Source organism: Aotus nancymaae, unplaced genomic scaffold (genome assembly GCF_030222135.1).
Source record: "Aotus nancymaae isolate 86718 unplaced genomic scaffold, 86718_ANA_hifiasm-v0.15.2.pri h1tg000016l, whole genome shotgun sequence".
Classification (NCBI taxonomy): domain Eukaryota; kingdom Metazoa; phylum Chordata; class Mammalia; order Primates; family Aotidae; genus Aotus; species Aotus nancymaae.
In genome coordinates this window covers 73,409,086-73,429,922 of record NW_026988428.1, presented here as the reverse complement: position 1 = coordinate 73,429,922, position 20,837 = coordinate 73,409,086, and the positions used below count along the sequence as shown (strand labels likewise).

The 20,837-nt window shown below is 38.6% G+C and overlaps 1 protein-coding gene across 1 annotated transcript; it reads left to right on the top strand.

Moving 5' to 3' along the window:
- The first annotated feature begins 6,734 nt into the window (after positions 1-6,734).
- OLR1 (oxidized low density lipoprotein receptor 1) lies at positions 6,735-19,986 on the top strand. Its single transcript, XM_012477066.2, has 6 exons — positions 6,735-6,870; positions 10,442-10,543; positions 12,668-12,913; positions 17,365-17,504; positions 17,827-17,942; positions 18,259-19,986. The coding sequence occupies exons 1-6, from the start codon at positions 6,795-6,797 to the stop codon at positions 18,401-18,403; spliced, it is 825 nt and encodes a 274-aa protein (XP_012332489.2). The 5' UTR covers positions 6,735-6,794; the 3' UTR covers positions 18,404-19,986.
- Positions 19,987-20,837: the final 851 nt, after the last annotated feature.

Here is a 20,837-nt window from a genome sequence, read left to right as displayed (position 1 = left end):
ACAGGCACTCATGCAAGAGCATAGAATACTCATAATAAACAAATTCTATAGAAACAAATGGGGCTGGATGCTGTGGCTCATGCCTGTAATCCCAGCACTTTCGGAGGCCAAGGCTGACTGATAACTTCAGGCCAGGAGTTTGAGACAAGCCTGGACAACAAACATGGTGAAACCCTGTCTCTACTAAAAATGCAAAAAGTAGCTGGGTGTCATAGCAGGTGCCTGTAATCCCAGCTACTCAGGAGGCTGAGGCAGGAGGATCACTTGAACCTGGAAGGCAGAGGTTGCAGTGAGCTGAGATAGCGCCACTGTACTTCAGCCTGGGCGACAGAGTGAGAATCCACCTAAATCAAAACAAAACAAAACAAATGAATACTGTAAGAATGATTTGTACTTAAATAGGTGATCTTTTACTTAATACCAAATATTTCATAAGAAAATTATTATTATTATTATTATTATTTTGAGATGGAGTCTCTCTCTGTCAGCCAGGCTGGAGTGCAGTGGTGCGATCTTGGCTCACTGCAGCCTCTCCCTCTTGGGTTCAAGCAATGTTCCTGCCTCAGCATCCTGAGTAGCTGGGATTACAGGTGCCTGCCATGACACTCAACTAATTTTTGTATTTTTAGTAAAGACAAGGTTTCACCATATTGGCCAGGCTGGGATAAGAAAATTAGATGTTAGTTTACAGTGATATGACTATCTCATAAGAATGGAGTAAAACCTCATTTCAGAGCCTTTCTAGCTCAGTAAATCTAATTATTCTGAGTGATTGTGGGAGGGAGACTCCTGGGTAGGCTGATCATACTCTAAGTGTCCTCACACAGCTTGATGATGGGATATGAGAATGGAGGATATAAACCGGTTTTGTTCTTAGCTAAGGAAAACAAATACCAAGAGACTGGCCTGGTACAATACTGGTAATTTAAAATCTGTCAGTTTCAAAACTAAATGAGCACTGACAGTCTTTTTTTTTTAAAAAAAAATTAGGCAATTAGGGTTAGAATGAAGAGTGATTTCCAGATTTCAATAGAAGACTTGGCAAGGTGGAAGGTATCTTATAGGACAAGGAGAGCAGAGCTTTAGTCGACCTTCCACTAAATTATTATGTAATTTCTCCAGCCCTTAATGTTCCCATTAATAAAACAGGAGTGGAATACCCACCTGACCTGCTTTCGATGTTATTTCCTAGAGAAAATGCAATAAGAGAAAGGAAGGCATTGTGAATACGATATTTCTATCATGAGTTCCCTGTACATAGGAAACCCATCATGAACCTTTCCCTTCTCTTTTTCTTGTCAGAAAGACAGTAAAGCACCAAGGCTTAAAGCCTAGCCAGGATACCTGAGTTTAAATACTTAGTTTTGTCATTTGTGAGCTGTGAGATCTTGAGGCAGGTTATTAGATCTCTGTTGGCTCACTTTTATTTTATATAAAATGGGGGTAATAGGCCGGGCGTGGTGGCTCACGCCTGTAATCCAAGCACTTTGGAGGCCAAGGCAGGCAGATCACCTGAGGCCGGGAGTTCAAGACCACCCTGATCAACATGGTGAAACCTCATCTTAAAAAAATAAAAAATAAATGGGGGTAATAATAGTAATATTTACATGATAGGTTTACACAGATTAAATAAGTTAATATGTGTAAAATAAATATTACAATCCTAACTGATACTTTTTGTGTTCACTAAGATTATTTTGATTTTCAGTGAATTTTGCCAGCAACCTTTACTTTCACTATTCTGGATAATTGCTGTCCTTTATGCTTCTCTTGTACATATATATATATATATATATATATATATTTTTTTTTTTAGACAGAGTCTTGCTCTGTCACCAGGCTGGAGTACAGTGGCATGACCTCAGCTCACTGCAACCTCTGCATCCTGGGTTCAAGAGATTCTCCTGCCTCAGCCTCCCAAGTAGCTGGACTACAGGCATGAGCCACCACCGCCAGCTAATTTTTGTGTTTTTAGTAGAGACGGAGTTTCACCATGTTGGCCTGGATAGTCTCAATCTCTTGACATTGTGATCCACCCACAGCCTCCTAAAGTACTGGGATTACAGGGGTGAGCCATTGTACCCGGCCCTCTTGTATATTTTTATACCACTCCCTCTCCAGACCACATTTTAGGTTTCTTGATATTCTAATTCTTGAATATTTTCCCTTGCTTGCCTGGCCACCTCTTCCCCCAGCCATGCCAGCCTTCACCTGTCTAAACAGGTTTGCTGGTTAACATAACTCCCCGCTCCCATTGCACTTTCTAACATGTGATTGCCATTATCTTTTTGCCTTCCGGCTTCCTAACAGGTTTGAACAAAATAGGTCCTGTTAATGATCTCCTTGTGACTTTCCTTTCTTAGAATTACTATTACCCTTTTTTTTTCCTCATCAGATTAGTCCCTGGAAAAATAAAAGCTGGTTTTTATCCTAATGAATGAGATTATGCCTTGGGGCAGCTTTAACTCTGTCCCTAACCAAGCCGCCATATAAGGAATCATGAAAGAAGAAAGATAATTCAGGCAAGAATCCTGAACAAAGTACACATTGGACAGGTTCAGAAGGGCAGGTGGCTGGGGTAGAGGGAAATGGTCTCATTACAATCCTACACAATCTTGTGCAGTTCTTTTAAACTTGTGAATCATTAGCTTATACTCAGGTAGTTAAGAACTTGGAGTGGAACCAGTAGAGGGTGCATGTACATAGACCTTTACACCTGTGCTTCAGGGTATTGTTATACAACTGCTGTAACAAGTGTAGCCAAAAAATCGCTTACTTCTGGTCCCATTGATTATTCTCCTTTTCACCTTGCCTAAGTCAGGTGGCCACTATGGATTTCTTTTCTCTCTGTGCCTCATTAAAATAGAGACCAGGACTATTCTTACTCTGAGCCATCAACCTCAAACTGTAAGTCAGTGAATAGGTCCACAGCCCTGACTTCAAAAATAAATAATATAGCAGAAGAAGTTTTATCTTTGCAACCCTTGGGAGATCCCCTGGGAAGCGTTTCCATCTGATGAGCCAAGATCACAGCATAGGGATTGAGTGACAGCCTCAAAGGCATTGAAGTCCGTGAAAAGACTAGAGTTAAAAAAAAGTTAAACAAGACAGAAGGATTCAGTTTATCCTAGGATGTTTTAGGTTCACATGCTGTATAACACATCACCACACATTATATGAGCAGCAGTGTAAAACAACATACTTTTATTATCTCAAAGTATCTGTGGGTCAGAAGCATGGACACATCTTAGTTGGGTCCTCTGCTTGTGTCTCACAAGGCTGCAATCAAGGTGTCTGTGGGGCTGCTCATCTGAAGGCTCACCTGGGAAGATTCACTTGTAAGCTCCTTCAGGCAGAATTTATTTCTTTTTGTCTGCAGGATTCATTTAAGCTTGCTTTTAAAAATCTATACAGGGAGGGCCAGGTGTGGTGGCTCATGCCTGTAATCCCAGCACTTTGAGAGGCTGAGGTGGGCAGATCATGAGGTCAAGAGATCTAGATCATCCTGGCTAACACGGTGAAATGCTGTCTCTATTAAAAACACAAATATTAGCTGGGCTTGGTGGCATGTGCCTGTAGTCCCAGCTACTAGGGAAGCTGAGGCAAGAGAATCGCTTGAACCCAGGAGGCAGAGGTTGCAGTGAGCCGAGATTGCGCCACTGCACTCCAGCCTGGTGACAGAGCGAGACTCTATTTAAAAAACAAAAATCCAGACAGCGAGATAAAGATGGAGATAAGATAGGGAGAGAGACTTTAGCATACTAGTCACTATACTTTACATAAGCACATAAGCATGATCACATGCATTCCAGCATCTCTGCTACACTCCAAGTCATAGGTCTCACTTACACTTGAGGGGAAGGATTATACAAGATCAGGAACACCAGGAGGCAGGAATAATGGGAGCCTCCTAAAATTGGTTAAATCTGTCCAGTTATCTGCCACACAAGGATTGTAGAAACTATCCCACTGATCTTTAAAAAGAGGAGAAACGCAAACATCCGTCAATGGATAAATAAAGTGTAGAATGTAGTTTATACATACAATGGAATATTAGGCAGACTTAAAAAGGAACAAAATTCTGGCACATACTACAACATTGATAATCCTTGAAGACGTAATGCTAAATAAAATAAGTTAGACACAAAAGATCGAATATTGTATGATTCCACCAGTATGAGGTACCTAAAGTAAACCAATTTATAGAGACAAAAAAATAGAATGGTGGTTTCCAAGAGAGGAGAAAGGAATTGGAATTTGTATTAGTCAGACCTGTGCAGAGAAACAGAATCAATAGGAGGTATACATACATAGAAATAGATTCATTATAAGGAATTGTCTTGTGTGATTATATAGAGTCTGGTAAGTTAAAATCTGCAATGTAGGCTGCCAGACTCGGTTGGCAAGTGGAGAACTGGGAGAGCTGATGGCTTAGTTCCAGTCCACAGACTGCAGGAGAATTCTTTCTTACTTGGGGAAAGGTTAGACTTTTTTTGTTCTTTAGGCCCTCAACTTTTGAATGAGACCCACCCACATTATGCAATAAAATCTGCTTTCCTCTGCTGATTAATATGTTAATCTCATTTAAAAGCATCCTGTCTGGAAACCCCATGGCCCAGTCAAGAAGACACATAAAATTCACCATCACAGGAGTTATTGTTTGGTGGGTACAACAGAGTTTCAGACAGGGAAGATGGAAAGTTCTGGAGCTGGATGGTGGTGGTGGCTGCATGACATTGTAAATGTACTTAATGCCACTGAATGGTACACCTAAAAATGGTTGAAATGGTAAACACTTTATGTTATATAATATTCATGGCATCTAAAATAACTGAGTCACTGTAGAAATGATAATGTGCCCTTTTCAGTGTGATATGCTTTCAGTATTTCTTTCTTTCTTTCTTTCTTTTTTTTTTTTTTGAAATGGAATCTCGCTCTGTTGCCCAGGCTGGAGTATGGTGGCACAATCTCAGCTCACTCCAACCTCTGCTTTCCAGGTTCAGACGATCCTCCTGCCTCAACCTTCCAAGTAGCTGGGATTACAGGCCCAGCACCAGGCCCTGCTAACTTTTGTATTTTTAGTGTTTCACCATGTTGGCCAGGCTGGTCTCAAACTCCTAACCTCAAGCGATCCACCTGCCACAGCCTCCCATAGTGCTGGGATTACAGGCATAAGTCACCACGCCCAGCCAACTTTTTCAATTTGGCCTCAGATACTCTGCACACAGTAAAAGGAATACAGGAAACAGGGAAGAGGAGGGAAATGGAATCCTAATTAGGCTGTCAATATTGGTGATTTTTTTTTTTTTTTTTTTTTTTTTTTTTTTGCGACGAAGTCTTGCTCTTTCACCCAGGCTGGAGTGCAGTGGCACGATCTCGGCTCACCGCAACCTCCGCCTCCCAGGTTCAAGCAATTCTCCTGCTTCAGCCTCTCAAGTAGCTGGGATTACAGGGCACGCCACCACGCCCAGCTAAGTTTTGTATTTTTAGTAGAGATGGGGTTTCACCATGTTGGACAGGCTGGTCTCAAACTCCTGATGTCATGATCTGCCTGCCTTGGCCTTCCAAAGTGCTGGGATTACAGGCATGAGCCACTGTGCCCGGCCGGTGATTTTTCCTAATAGTTTCCTATATGTTTTATTTATGTATTTATTTTTTCATTCTTCCTTTGTCTATTCTTTCCTTTTCACTTTTTTTCCTGGAGTAATTTAAAGTAAATCCCAGATATCATATCATTTTGTTTATAAATACTTCAGAAGACATCTCCAATAGATATATATCCGATTAGGAGGTTGTCAAGGGAAAATAGGTAAGCACTGTATCAGTAAATACATACAGACATACTTAAGGGGCTCCCATATGAGAGTCTTTGTGATGTAAGTTAATCATGGATTTGACTGAAATACATTATTTGATGGGTAATTTAACTGTGCTGAATATTACTAGAATATTAATAACTGTTATTTATTGGGTTCTTATTATGCTCCAAGTACAAAACTTGTCATTTTTACCCAGCATGTCCTTTGAATTCCTATAGCAAATGTTATCAGGTAGACATTATACCCAGATTTTCAGACAAAGACATAGATTCAAAGTATTAAGATTTCCCAAGACTGTAGACTAAAGGAAAGTATTGAAACCAGCTCTTTCTAGTTTCAGAGTGTCCTCTGCTGCTATGTTACGGTGGCACTGTGTTTAACAGCCCCAATTAAATTCTAAAGTTACCCAGGACACCATTGCTAGAAATGGGAGCCATGTGTGATTCACCCCAATATTCTCAGATCTGTAGCCAAATGAAACAGTGAAAATTTAAAAAGAATGTATGTAATTTGTAAAAGACACCATATAGAAACAGTCTGCTAAGTGAAATTAACAAACAAACAAATACAAACATTGGAATCAAATATTCTGGCCCAAAATTCTGACACATTTTTTACAAATGTAGTGTGATTTACTCTTTGAATTTCAGTTTCTGTATCTAAAGAGTGGCTACAATGTCTCTCCTCTAATGCTCATGAAAGATACAGTTTTCCCTTTCATGAATTACTTAGCGAAATATCCTGAAACACTATCAGAATCACCACTTTCTCTGCCTGCAATATACGTAACACAAGAATTTTCGTCAGCGAACTTCCCAATATGAAGCAAAGCATCTCCTTCCTCCTACCAATGATTGAGTCATTCTTCTATTAGATAACAGTAGCTATTTAAATACTTCGGCAGAAGCTCACATATTTTTAGTTTGTTGAAGTTCGTGACTGCTGCACTCTCTCTTTCTTGGCCTGACTTTGGAAATGACTTTTGATGACCTAAAGATCAAGACTATGAAGGACCACCCTGATGAGAAATCAAATGGAAAAAAAGCTAAAGGTACTAGGGATGGGAAAATGTGTACAGGGACAGAATCCCAGTGTTAGCCCCAAAATGCAAATTCACTGAAGAATGGGATTAGAAAGCTAAACACCCAAGTATGGGAAAATAGAATTAATACCATTTGCTTAAAAGAAAAACAAGTAGGCTATAATAATGATGATGATCATGATAACTTATTTATAACAATTTATACTGAATATTTACTACAAGTTATTCTCTATGCTATTCACTTTAAGAATATTATTTCTCAGAATCTTTACAACAACACTTTGAGATTGACAGTATTACTATCTCCCTTTTACAGAGAGTTAACTGGGCATCAAGAGAACTAACAACATCGTATTACCCAGTTTTATGGAGCTAATAAGTGGTACAGCTAGGACTGTACCACAAACTCCCATTTATCCAGAATTCATTACATCGGGGGTTCGGGAAACAAATTTATCCGGTGTATACAATGATAATTTCTGTAATGTCCTTCAGGCATACAAAAACCTGAAGTACTTCATGAATTATGCAGCCAAAGTAAATGATATTTAGTATAGTTTAGCATAAGTTACATTTTGTTGTTTACTACTGCTTTGAAAAATTGTAAGTTCTGTTTGGCACATACAGTAAATTAAATTGCATTGGTATAAATTAATTCATAATCTCAATTCCACAGACAATCTGGATAAATTGCCTCTTAGTCTAGATCTATTCGGAGGAAAATGAACAGAATATAAGGAGAGAAAGACAAGTATTATCAGAATTTTGGATAAAGAAATTTCAAATTACATTTCCAAAAACAATATAGAAATCTCTCTTTCTTTTTTTTTTTTTTTTTAAAGATGGGGTTTCACCATGATGGCCAGGCTGGTCTTGAACTCCTAACCTCAGGTGATCCACCCACCTCGGCCTCCCAAAGTGCTAGGATTACAGGCGTGAGCCACTGCGCCCAGCCAGAAATCTCTCTCAATAGGGAACATAGGTGTCAGCAAGGAGTGATTTAACATTTGAGCAAATAAACTTAATTGGTATAAAAACAGTGCTGGCATTTACAGGTAAAACCAGAAGTGAACAATAGTCATTTGTTTATTCAGTCACTCATTATTTGTGTAGTAAATATTGAGGGCCTGAATTTTACTATAATCATGAGATTGATTCTTCTTTCAGAATCTTGATAAGATCAGGTACCTACTGCAAAGAATTGGATTGCTTTCTGATTAGAAAATCAGTAGAAGGGGCAGCAGCTGGATTAATGGTCTCTGCCTTCCAAGGACACAGGACAAAAGGGAATCTATAGAAAAAGGGAAAGTGTCTTTCTGCATAGGATCCTGTGATTCTTTCTCCTTTAAAAATTTAGTTTTTCATTATTTAAGAATGATGTGGCTGGGCGCGGTGATGCACACCTCTAATTTCAGCACTTTGAGAAGTCGAGCCTGGTGGGTCATGAGGTCAGGAGTTTGAGATCAGCCTGACCAAGGTGGTGAAACCCCGTCTCTACTAAAAATACAAAAACTAACAGGGCATGCTGGTATGTGTTGGTAATTCCAGTTACTCAGGATGCTGAAGCAGGAGAATCACTTGTACCTGGGAGGCACAGGTTGCAGTGAGCCGAGATTGTGCCACGGCACTCCAATCTGGGCGACAGAGCGAGACTCCATTTCAAAAAAAAAAAAAAAGAGTGATGAAGGTTTCTGACGCCCTATAATGTGGAATGAACACTGACCAGAGAGTTGAAAGACTGGTTGAAAGATTTACCCAGAGATATTTGCCCCTGAGGCTAGAATTAGGCAATTATTTGCAAGAGACACAACTATCGTCTACAATTTCTCTGCTAGTTTGCCACACACACTCTAGAAGCCAATAAGTATTGAATCAGAGGATGAACCATATTTATCCCTGTCAAGTTTCTATCTTCTTTTTATCATATGTGGAGTCTAACACAGTACCTCTGATACAGGAAAATTTGAATGTGTCTGACCACTGCTTGACTTGGATTATTATACATTCACATTGGAAATTTTATTATAATGTTTCAAGTCAAGTAGCTACTGACAAGTTTAGTCTCTGACTTTAGTAGACTAAAGACTTATTTTTGGGATTTAGCATCTGCGTGATCTTAAACAAGTTGCTAAACCTTTCATTCTCCTTATTTGCATACAGAGGATAATAATATCAGTGCCTTACTTGTTTATCTCAGAAGGTGAGGAAACCAAATACATTGTATGGGATGTTTTTCTACAAAACTAGTAATACCTGTGGGTTTTTTTTTTTTTTAATGATGGAACACATAATTGGATATTCATACACCTGTGAGCTAAGTGATTTTTTTTCCAAAATGGTGAACATTTCTCTTATAAAATCAAGCCTACACTTGGTGTGAGTGTAGGACATGCTGTTAATATGAACCAAATTAATATCAAGGTTTCATCCCTAATGAGATGTCGATCACCACCTGCAGAGGTCTGTCCTGCAGATCCTGCCTCAACGATGGTTGAATAAATGCACTCTCACACCCATTACACTGATTTAAGTGGTCTAGGGATGGTCGTTGACTGCTTTCCAAGGGCGATTGCAGCCAACCTACCAAGACCCACGTCCCATCCTTACATTTATTCAGTATGGATTTAATAACAGAGGTTCTAAGTTAGCATGCTTGTGAATAATTAATATGGTTAAAAGAGTGGTTTTATGAATGATAAAAGCTTTAGTTTCTGGAGCTCAGAGTAAACACCATTAACGGGTAATTCCCCTTTGACCTCCCCGTGAGAGCACCATCCAGCACAAAGTTTACATGAGTAAACAGTTAGAGTAGAGACAAAGGAATGTGGGGTAAACAGACTTAAACTGGGAAAGACTCTTATCGTCTCTATCTTTTTCCTGTGCTGACGTAATGAACCAGCTGCCTTCAGCCTGTCCCAATAAAACCTTTTAGCCTTCTAAAAGGTTTGTGACTAATCTAAACTTTCTCTTCCCTAATATTTTGTCAGTCACCTCAAGTGAATTCCAACACCTACTTCTGTTTGATTAATAACCCCAATTCCAATATGTAATTTTGGTGGAATAATAATTGAATAGCATAAAATTATTTATGAAGTTATTTGAGAAAATCTCAGTTGATTGATGAAAGTTTACTTGCTTGATATCTGACATTTGTTTATGTTATTTATAAAACACACCGTGTGTGCGTGTGTGTGTGCACATGTGTACACATGGGCTACATTAAAAACTTCAGGCTCTCTGCACCGTGAATGAGGTTGATCCAACCAAGCCGGACTGTGTGTTTCCTGAGGAATCATTGTGGGGAAAGTAGATAAAGTAACAGCTTTAGAATCATATATTTAGATTCAAATATCTGGTATTGAATCTTGACTCTGAATTTACTGGTGTATGACCATGGGTAAATTACTTAAATTCCTTAACTTTTCCTATTTTCCATTCCTAAATGTGTATGATGAATTATTTGCAGAGTCATTTGGAGGACCGGTGGTTTGGAACGCAAACACCAAGTACGGACAGGCTCCAAAGAAGGGTTTGCTTACTTATTCACTCTTTTTTGTCTTTCTATCTTCTGTCACTCTAGGTCTTCCCTTTCTTTATTCTCCATGGTGGTGCCCGGTTGCTGTGACTCTAGGGGTCCTCTGCCTGGGATCCATGGTGATCATTATAAAGCTGGGTGTGGAATGTAAGTGCTAAAATAAGGAACTGATATTTGTCAGGGTGGGAGTGTTGGAAATGAGGTTAATAAATATAGCATATGGTTTATAAATTTCTTTCATAACAACTACAAACAGCCACGATTTAGATTCATTTTAGGCAAAAAAAAATTTTTTTTTGAGACAGAGTCTCACTGTCACCCAGGCTGGAGTGCAATGGCATGGTTTTGGCTCACTGCAACCTCTGCCTCCCAGGTTCAATGATTCTCCTGCCTCAGCCTCCCGAGTAGCTTGGATTACAGGTGGGTGCCATCACACCAGGCTAATTTTTGTATTTTTAGTAGAGACAGGGTTTCACTATATTGGCAAGACCGGTCTTGAACTCCTGATCTCATGATCTGCCCACCTCAGCTTCCCAAAGTGCTGTATTACAGGCATGAGCCACCGCACCCCAGCCAGCAAAATGTTTTTATAGTGACCGTGAAGATAAATGGGTATATTGTTCATCCTCAAATGGAGGCATAAAATGAAGATTACAATTGGTTAGTGTTTGTTTATTTGTTTGTTTTTATAACTTCATGGATAGGTTGGGTGCTGTGGTTCACGCCTGTAATCCCAGCACTTTGGGAGGCTCAAGGTGGGTGGATCACCTGAGGTCAGAAGTTCAAGACCAGCCTGGCCAACATGGTGAAACCCCATTTCTACTAAAAATACAAAAATTAGCCAGCTGTGGTGGTGCATGCCTACAGTCCCAGCTACTGAGGAGGCTGAAGCAGGAGGGTCACTTGAACCCAGGAGATGGAGGCTGCAGTGAGCAGAGATTGCACCACTGCACTCCAGCCTGGGCAACAGAGTGAGATTCCATCTCAAAAAAAAAAAAAAAAAAAAAAAAAAAATTCATAGATAGAGCCTATTTAAATTTTGAAACGATGGAAAAGACAATAATTTAAAGTTACGAATCTCCAAGATCATCTGAGAGGCCCAAAAGTAAAAGAAATTTTATTTAGCTTGCTGAGTTTTGATAAAGATAATTAAAGATAATTAATTAAAGATAATTTTAATGTTAAGAACCAGAAACACAGTCTTAATAAATAAAACATTTAAAACAAAATATATTTCAAATGTATAATAAGAACATTTAGAAAAGAGAGGATGGATATTGAGGAAAAAAAGAAGTGAAAAGAAGGTCCAGAGTGGCCAAAAAGGAAAGAAAATGGGGCCCATCATTCACTCGAACTGCCTGTGAATTTAGGTTATATATCTGAGTGGATTAGGCTACGCAGGATCCAGATTATTATGGCCATTGAAGTGCTATTTGCTTCTTAACTGTTGTTCAAGTTCACAGACTATTTCATTTTAAATCTGTCACTTAGAGCCTTTCCTAGTGACTGGAAGAAGTGCCCTTGACTCAGTGGTAGTGATCAGAAAAACTTCTGAGCCTTTGATTAACGGGGTCAAAGCTGCCTTCAAAACAAGTGGTCTGCTTTGTATTGCACCATCAACATTTGAGAACTGAGACATTTGACCCGTAACATTTATTGGCTGCTTGATTTCACAATCTTCACTTTATCGCCACCCTTCCTAAAACGTACTGTAGCCGGTTTGGGGCACAAAGAAAGAAAACATGCTTGAAGACTCTTGTGACACAGTGATTTACAGTAGTTCTGTATGTGGCTGTCTCAAAAAAGGGGTGTGTGTCACAGTTCTTCAAATTAGGAAGTCTGGAAGAGTAGACAGAATGGGAGGAAATACAGCAGAGGAATTGAGACATAAATAGAGTAAATCACTAATGACAATTCCTGCTAATAGTCACTGAGTCTGATGGGTGTCGTGTCTATTTTAGGTTTTCCTTATGTTATTTATTACATTGCTATGCTGGTTATCTTGTGATTACTTTTAATTTGTAACTCAATTTAAAAAACTTGGTAATTAAAAAAAAATCATCAGTGTTTACAATGTTCCTGACATTAAACAGAATACCACAGGAATATTCAAGAACCTCCACATCTGTAATTTCTGAGTAAACTTGGATCATATTTCAGCAGCTTATCTGTTGTCACAATAGATTTAATTCTGTTTTGATTTCCTCAAAAAGTCTCTTGAGGGATTTTTATTTGGGTTGAAACTAGAGTCTTAATGAAATTGTGATTCAGTATCCCAGGTATCGGACCTCCTAACACAACAGCAAGCAAACCTAACTCACCAGAAAAATAAACTGGAGAGACAGATCTCAGCCCGGCAACAGGCAGAAGAAGCTTCACAGGAATCACAAAAAGAACTCAAGGAAATTATTGAAACCCTCGCCCAGAAGCTGAATGAGAAATCTAAAGAGCAAATGGAACTTCACCAACAGAATCTGAATCTCCAAGAAACACTGAAGAGAGTAGCAAATTGTTCAGGTATTGGGAGAAGGGTGGGTGAGGAGAGATGGTGGAAGCTTTCCGTCCAATCTTAACTATTTTTTGGAAACAACTCTGGGCTCAAAATTGATGTATTGTTATGCATATAATTATTCATTCATAATGTTCTATACAAGAAGTTCTCAATTTTTATTGTTGTTGTTAGATGGAGTTTCACTCTTTTGCCCAGGCTAGAGTGAAGTGCTGATATCTCTGCTCACTGCAATCTCCACCCACTGGGTTCAAGCGATTCTCCTGCCTAGCCTTCCAAGTAGCTGAGATTACAGACACTGCCACCATGCCCGGCTAATTTTTGTGATTTTAGTAGAGACAGGGTTTCACTATGTTGGCCAGGCTGGTTTTGAACTCCTGACCTCAGGTGATCCACCTGCCTCAGCCTCCTAAAATGCTGGGATTACAGGTATGAGCCACTGTGCTGGGTTCATCAATTTAAATAGTACCAATGGAGGTTGGCTGGCTTGCAAACATTACGCAGATACTTCAGATTAGACAAAAACATGAGGAGCCCAAGAAGTCTATTTATATAAGAAGAAATGAGTTAATTTTAGTTGTCTAAAGGGACTCAGAATCCAGAGGCAGGCAGAAATAGTAGCATCTATAAGAAGATTATGATGTGAATTCTGATACTGTTACAGAAGCTACTGCATTATTTGATCTTTCTGCAGTATGTCATTAAATCTGGTATACGTTTTTTGGCCTGGGGGAGTTAAAAGGTGTGAGATAGAGTCATTCAGAGGTACTTTGTTTCCGTGGAGGTGCATAAATTAGTGCCCTATTGTCAGGATTAGTAAACAGCTGCCTCTTAAATAAACAAAGATCTTTCTAGCTTGCTTGCACAATTCGCTTAATCTCAACCACATAATTTCTTTGAATAAAGAGTATATGATAACAGTTCACAGATACCTAAACTTTTCCTTGACAGGTGAAACACTGAGACCTAGATAAAGTTAAATGATAATAAAAAGTAATTTTGTGTCATGTTTTTCAGTTTATAAATCCCTTCACTATTTAGAAGTCATTTACATTTTCAAAATGCGCAGAAATTTTTAGACAAAATAATTTTTAGCAAGTATCAAACATATTTAATCTCTTTAAAGTTGGAGCTTTCAAGGAAATGAATATATCACCTTCAAGAAGGCTTAAAGGAAGAAGGTTTATATATTAAGGGTAGGAATTTTTATAAAAGCAGAAATAACCACACACCAACCAATGGTTATATCACAGGCAAGGCCATAAGACAATTTTGTCTTTATCAGTTGTATGGGATTAAATCTACATCAGGACCATTCAGAACTATCTCCTAGAGATGCCCTGGATGAACAACTAATAAAAAACAATAAGTGATATGTCTGATGCTGCCAGATATACCAAGTAACACGTTCCATTCCTTGACAGTGTCAGATAAAGGCTAGTTAGTACAGATACCAAATAAAGTTCTGCCTTTCATCAAGGACCTTTGAGAAGTCTTTAAAAAGTGATACTAAAATGCCATATTAAAAAAAAGGCCTGGTTTTTCCAGGGTGAGGCAACTTTTATCATTTTTACTAAAAAGACTGTGGTCTTCAATGTATATATGAGTGGGGAGAGATGCTGAGATGTTATTATATGTTTGCTTTAGGCCAGTAAGCTAGCAGGATGCAGGCCTTTGCAGGAATAGACTTTACATTTAGCAATGGAATTTGAGGTGGTTCTCAAGCTTTACTGTATGTAAGTAGATTCAGGAGTTCGAGACCATCCTGGCCAAGATGGTGAAAACCCGTCTCTACTAAAATACAGAAAAAAAAAAAAATTAGCTGAGCTTGGCGGTGCATGCTTGTAGTTCCAACTACTCAGGAGGCTGAGGCAGGGGAATCGTTTGAACCTGGGAGGCAGAGGTTTCAGTGAGCTGAGATCGCACCACTGCACTCCAGTCTGGCAACAGAGCGAGACTCCATCTCAAAAGAAAAAAAAAGTGGCAGATTACAGATTTATCGTCAAGATTCTGTATCAAAATGTCTTGAGTGTCACTGAGAAACATTTCCTCAAATGGTTTTAACTTAAAAGTTTGAAAAGTAGTATGTTAGAGTGGTGAAACACACAGAATCTAGAGTTAGATTGCGTAGGTCTAGATTCTCCTCTATTTGTCAAAAGAAGAAAATGAATGGAACCTATCTCATAGAGATATTATGAAGATTAAATGAGTTAATATCTGTAAAGTACTTCCAACAGTTTCTGGCACATAGTGAGTGATATTTGTGTTTATTAAATTATATAACAAACACAAATATCACTTACTATGTTTATTTTGGTGTATACACACATACAAACACACACACACACACAAACACACAGAAATGCAGTTAGTTTAAATACTACATTTTGTAATGTGTCCTTCTTCCTTTGTTATAGCTTGGAAAACTTGCCCAGTCTATCTTTTTAGTCCACAAAAACTCACATATATCTACACATATATATTTTTGAGAAGGAGTCTTGCTCTGTCACTCAGGCTGGAGTGCAGTGGCGTGATCTTGGCTTACCATAACCTCTGCCTCCTAGGTTCGATGACGCACACCACCATGCCCAGTGAATTTTTTTGTGTGTTTTTTTTTTGTAGAAATGGGGTTTCACCATGTTGCAAAGGCTAGTCTGGAACTCTTGAACTCAAGCACTCCACCCACCTCAGCCTCCCAAAGTGCTGGAATTATAGGCATGAGCCACCACACCCAGCTGAAAAAGTACATATTTTTACATTGACATAATATGATGGGGTTAGGCAAATTAAGAAGTAAGAAGCTTGTATTTACTGCTTTCAACTTGGTCTCTTTTTCTTTTTATAAGCATCAGTTTGATGAAAAATCAGCTTAGTGTTTTGTATGCTCTTTCTATTCACTTTCTTCTTCTTTTTTTTATTTAAGACAAGATTTCACCATATTGGTCAGGCTGGTCTTGAACTTCTGATCTCAGGTGATCTGCCTACCTCGGCCTCCCAAAGTGCAGGGATTACAGGTGTGAGCCACCACATCCGGCTTCACTTTCTTCTTTTGTTTTTCAGTCCCTCCTATTTTCTCCTCTCTAATAAAGCCTACTCTTATACATTTATCTAGTGATTTTATACCACAGTGAGAATGAAATTAAAATGCTGCCTTTCTCAAATATTTTAGTTTTTCACCTTTTGGTTGCAGTGTAGACCAGAGTACTTTGTTACCCTTAAAGAGATGGAACAGATGATGATGATGATGGTGGTGATGACAGTGATGATTTGGGAGTTCCTGAAAGCATTCATAACCATGTGGACTTTGGTATATTTTGCCTATTGTCTAAGCCCTGTGTTGGATTTGTTGGAATCCCTGTGAATTTTGCTACTGAAAATCTCCTTATTTTTAAAAATCTTATTGAAATTGAGATCCACACTTTGTATTAACTATTTTCCCTAGAACAACTCTGTACAAAAGAAATATAGTATGTGCTACATATATATCATTAAAATTTCTAGCAGCCACATAAAAATGAAAAAGTAGCAGATAAAATTAACTTTAGAAACATATTTTACTTAACCCAAAATATTTGAAATATTATTTAATACTAATCAGTATAACACTTTTTAATGACTATTTTACATTCTTTTCTTTTTTTCAAACTAAGTTTTCAAAATCATTTGTGTGTTTTACACTTACAGTACATCTTAATGCAAACTAGTAGGTGTGGTGGCTGATGCCTGTAATTCCAGCACTGTGGGAGACTGAGGCAGGAGGATTGCTTGAAATCAGGAGTTCAAGACCAGCCTGGGCAACACAGTGAGACCGTGTTTCAATTAAAATAATTTTTTAAAGAAATGCAAACTAGCTACATTTCTAGTACTCAAGAATCACATATGGCTACTATATTAGACCATACATGTCTAAAAGCAAGACACACAGTATTTAAGCCTAAATTCATTACTCCAAGACACAAAGTTTTAAAATACGTAGGCATTGCTTTTTTAAAAATAGCAGACTGGCTATTAAATATCTATTTCCCCAACCCTCATTTTCATTATTCCAAAAAAAATAGATCAGTTTCTAAGATTATATGCTAGCTTAACTTGCTTTTCAGCAGGGGAAGTGAAAATGCTAAATGAGAAGTACATTTAGGTTGCTAAAATTGGTATGCTTTCTTTTTTTTTCAAAAATAGAGAAATAAGGACTCTGAGGCTATTTAGGTATTTGCAGAACTTGGGTGAAATTTTGCCTAAGAAGTAGTATGCGCTTGGCGCGGTGTCTCATGACTGTAATTCCAGCACTTTGGGAGGCCTGGCCGACGTCGTGAAACCCCGTTTCTACTAAAAATACAAAAACAAAAAAGAAAAATAAATAGTATGCACATGAGAGGACTAAGGGGATAATTGATTTAAGAACTGCAGAACTGCTTTTACCCAAATATAACTGATTGATTAGATATACTACCCTTTCCAGCTCCTTGTCCTCAAGACTGGATCTGGCATAAAGAAAACTGTTACCTATTTTCCTCGGGCTCACTTGACTGGAAAAAGAGCCAAGAGAACTGCTTGTCTTTGGATGCCAAGTTGCTGAAAATTAATAGTACAGCGGATTTGGTGAGTGATTTTGGATATTTGTTGGGCTGGAGTATTGGTTGATAGGGAAATAAATCTGGTTTAGATTTTCACTGGAGGAATTCTTGTTTGAGAGCCAAAATATCTGTTTTTTAGCTTAGTCTGACCACCAGTTTTGTGCATGACCTTGGACTGACAGGCTCCATAGTATCTCTAGGCTTCAGTAAGTGTTTCCATAAAACCATCAAGGGGATGTCAAAGATCCCTTTTGGTTCTTTAGTTTTATAGATCTAATGCTAACTGACTTTCAGATTCTAAAACCACCATGTAGATTCCGCAAACTCAGAAACATTCCTCCCCACAGGACTTCATCCTGCAAGCAGTTTCTCATTCCAGTTTCCCATTCTGGATTGGGCTGTCTCGGAGGAACCCCAGCTACCCGTGGCTCTGGGAGGACGGTTCTCCTTTGATGCCCTACTTGTAAGTTTCTCATTCTTTTTGATGCCTCTCTTGTCAGTTTCCTCTTCTTTGCTGAATCTGCTAGTGAAGTCACGGCCTGAATTCCACCAATGTCCAATTCTTGCCAGAGAGAAGCTTGGGGGAATTTCTCAAAGTCTCCTTCCTCACCTCTCTCATAAAAAGATTTACTCATTTACCCATTCTGACCTTTTCTTGAGTTTTCCTTCCCTCATTTATTACTGATTGGAGGCTTTAAGACAAAAAGCTTCAAAAGCTAAGCTTCTGAAACAAGGTGGCAGTAAATCTAAGGTGTTATTTTTTCTCTCCCTGCCTACAGATTTAGACTCCGAGGTGCTATTTCGCAGACATACTCTTTAGGTACCTGCGCATATATACAACAAGGAGCTGTTTTTGCGGAAAACTGCGCTTTAGTGGCCTTCAGAATATGTCAGAAGAAGGCAAATCTATTAAGAGCACAGTGAATTTGAAGGCTCTGGAAGAAAAGAAGAAAGCCTTTGAGTTTTATCCTGGAATTTAAGCTATTCTTTTGGTGCAAAGCATGAGAGCCCAGAGAACGAACGATCAGCTAGCTGGCTGCAGAATTCCTTTGCAGAAACTGGGGCTCCAGGTGCGTGCATGGCACCTTTATGCCAACATTTTCTATTCTAGCTGTCTGTATTACTTCACCTAGCTTGTCCCAAGCTTCCCTGCCAGGCTGAAGTCCATTTTTCACTTTTTATTTTAAAATTTGACTCCTCTTCAAGCTTGAAAACTCTCTGCACTCAGTCTTTCTACCTCATTATCACCTTCCCCTCACCCTCCTAAAATTGCGTAAAAGACAGAACATGGAGAACTTGCTCAACTGCAGGCAGAGAGCAAAAAGGGGAAATATGCCCAGGAAAACGTGCACATGAAGAAACAGAGAAGGGCAGAGGCCATACCAAAATCAAGAAACACATGTTCTTCACTTTAAAAGCTATCACTCCTTGGTTTTTAAACTGTGGTTCAATCTCCAGACTCTCTACCATTTACACACACACACACACACACACACACACACACATACACATATTTTGTGACAAGTGGGGAGTCCGATGAAGTAATTAGTAAATGAGTGGTCTTTTCTGTGAGCTAATCCACAACCTATTAGTACTTCCTAAATCAGTTATTATTTCTTCACCATTTTTTCTACCAGAGAACAGCTTAATAGCTTTAACCCTTCACAACAGTTCTTGTTAGAATCATGGGATGTGTGGCCCAGAGGCAAGAATGAAATTTCTTTCCCTAAAGAACATACCCTTTGTAGATGACCTCTTCTCAACTCTGTTTTGCTATGCTATAATTTTGAAACATATAAGATGAAAAAATGAAGACATTCAATCTAGAACAAAGTGAGCCAGGTATTCAAATGTTACTGAATATAAACAGATGGAATTAGAAATATATCTTCTGTTTTCAGGTTTCTATTTCCTTTCCACTCATTCTTCATAGGCTATTCTACTTTAAGGAAGTCCTTTTATTTTGCTGCACATAATCTAGCAGGAATCTTTTTTTGTTTTGTTTTCTTAAAGAGCTGAATCATCCTTAGGAAGTCAAAAGATATTTGCTTTTGTTAATAGCTTTATTGAGATATAATTAACATAAAATAGACTGAACATATTAAAGTGTACAATTTGATATGTTTTCACACCTTGTGAAGAAGATGAATACCACAATTAAGAGAGCGAACATATCCATCATCCCTTCAAGTGTCTCAATGCCCCTCCCGATGACTTGTCCCCAGAAAATCACCAATCTGCTTTCATTTTGCATTTCATAGAGTTTTAATGAATGGAATCACATAGTATGCCTTTTTATTGTCTAGCTTCTTTGACTTTGCATAATTATTTTGAGATCATATGTTTCCATCTTATTGCTTATACAAATTGTTCATTCTTTTAAATGCTGAATATTCCCTTAAATTACATACATCACAATTTGTTTACCCATTTACTTGCTGATGACATTTGGGTTATTTCAGTTTTGGAATATTACAAATAAAGCTGCTGTGAACATTTGTGTACAAGTCTGTATGAACACAGGATTTCTTTGCTCTTGGGTGAATACTTAGGAGTATAATGTCTGGATCACACAGTAGGTGTATAGTTAACTATTTAGGAAACTGCCAGACTGTTTTCCAAAGTTGTACCATTTTACATTCCTCCCAGCAGTGTATGAGTGTTCCAATTCCACCTCATCCATGCCAGGATTTGATATGGTTTGTCTTACAGTTTTAATGATTCTGATAGATATGTAATGGTATATCCTCATAGTTTTAATTTGTATTTCCTACAAATTTTTGTTTGTTTGTTTTTGAGACAAAGTTTCGCTTTTCTTGCCCAGGCTGGAGTGCAGTGGCGCAATCTCGGCTCACAGCAACCTCCACCTCCCAGGTTCAAGTGATTCTCCTGCCTCACTCTCCTAAATAGCTGGGATTACAGGTGCCTGCTGCCACGCCCTGTGAATTTTTGTATTTTTAGCAGAGATGGGGTTTCACCATATTGGCCAGGCTGGTCTTGAACTCTTGACCTCAGGTGATCCACCCGATTCAGCCTCCCAGCATGCTGGAATTACAGGTATGAACCACTGTGCCCGGCAAATTTTTATAAGCCTGTTTACCACCTGTATTAGTTAATTTTGATAAAGTAACTGTATAAATCTTATTTTTTATATATAAAGATGGGGTTTCACCATGATGGCCAGGCTGGTCTTGAACTCCTGACCTCAGGTGATCCACCCACCTCGGCCTCCCAAAGTGCTAGGATTACAGGCGTGAGCCACCGTGCCCGGCCAACTGTATAAATCTTTTGAAAATTTTTGCTTGGTTTATTTTTCTTACTGTTGAGTTTTGAGAACTCTGTATATTCGGGATAAAAA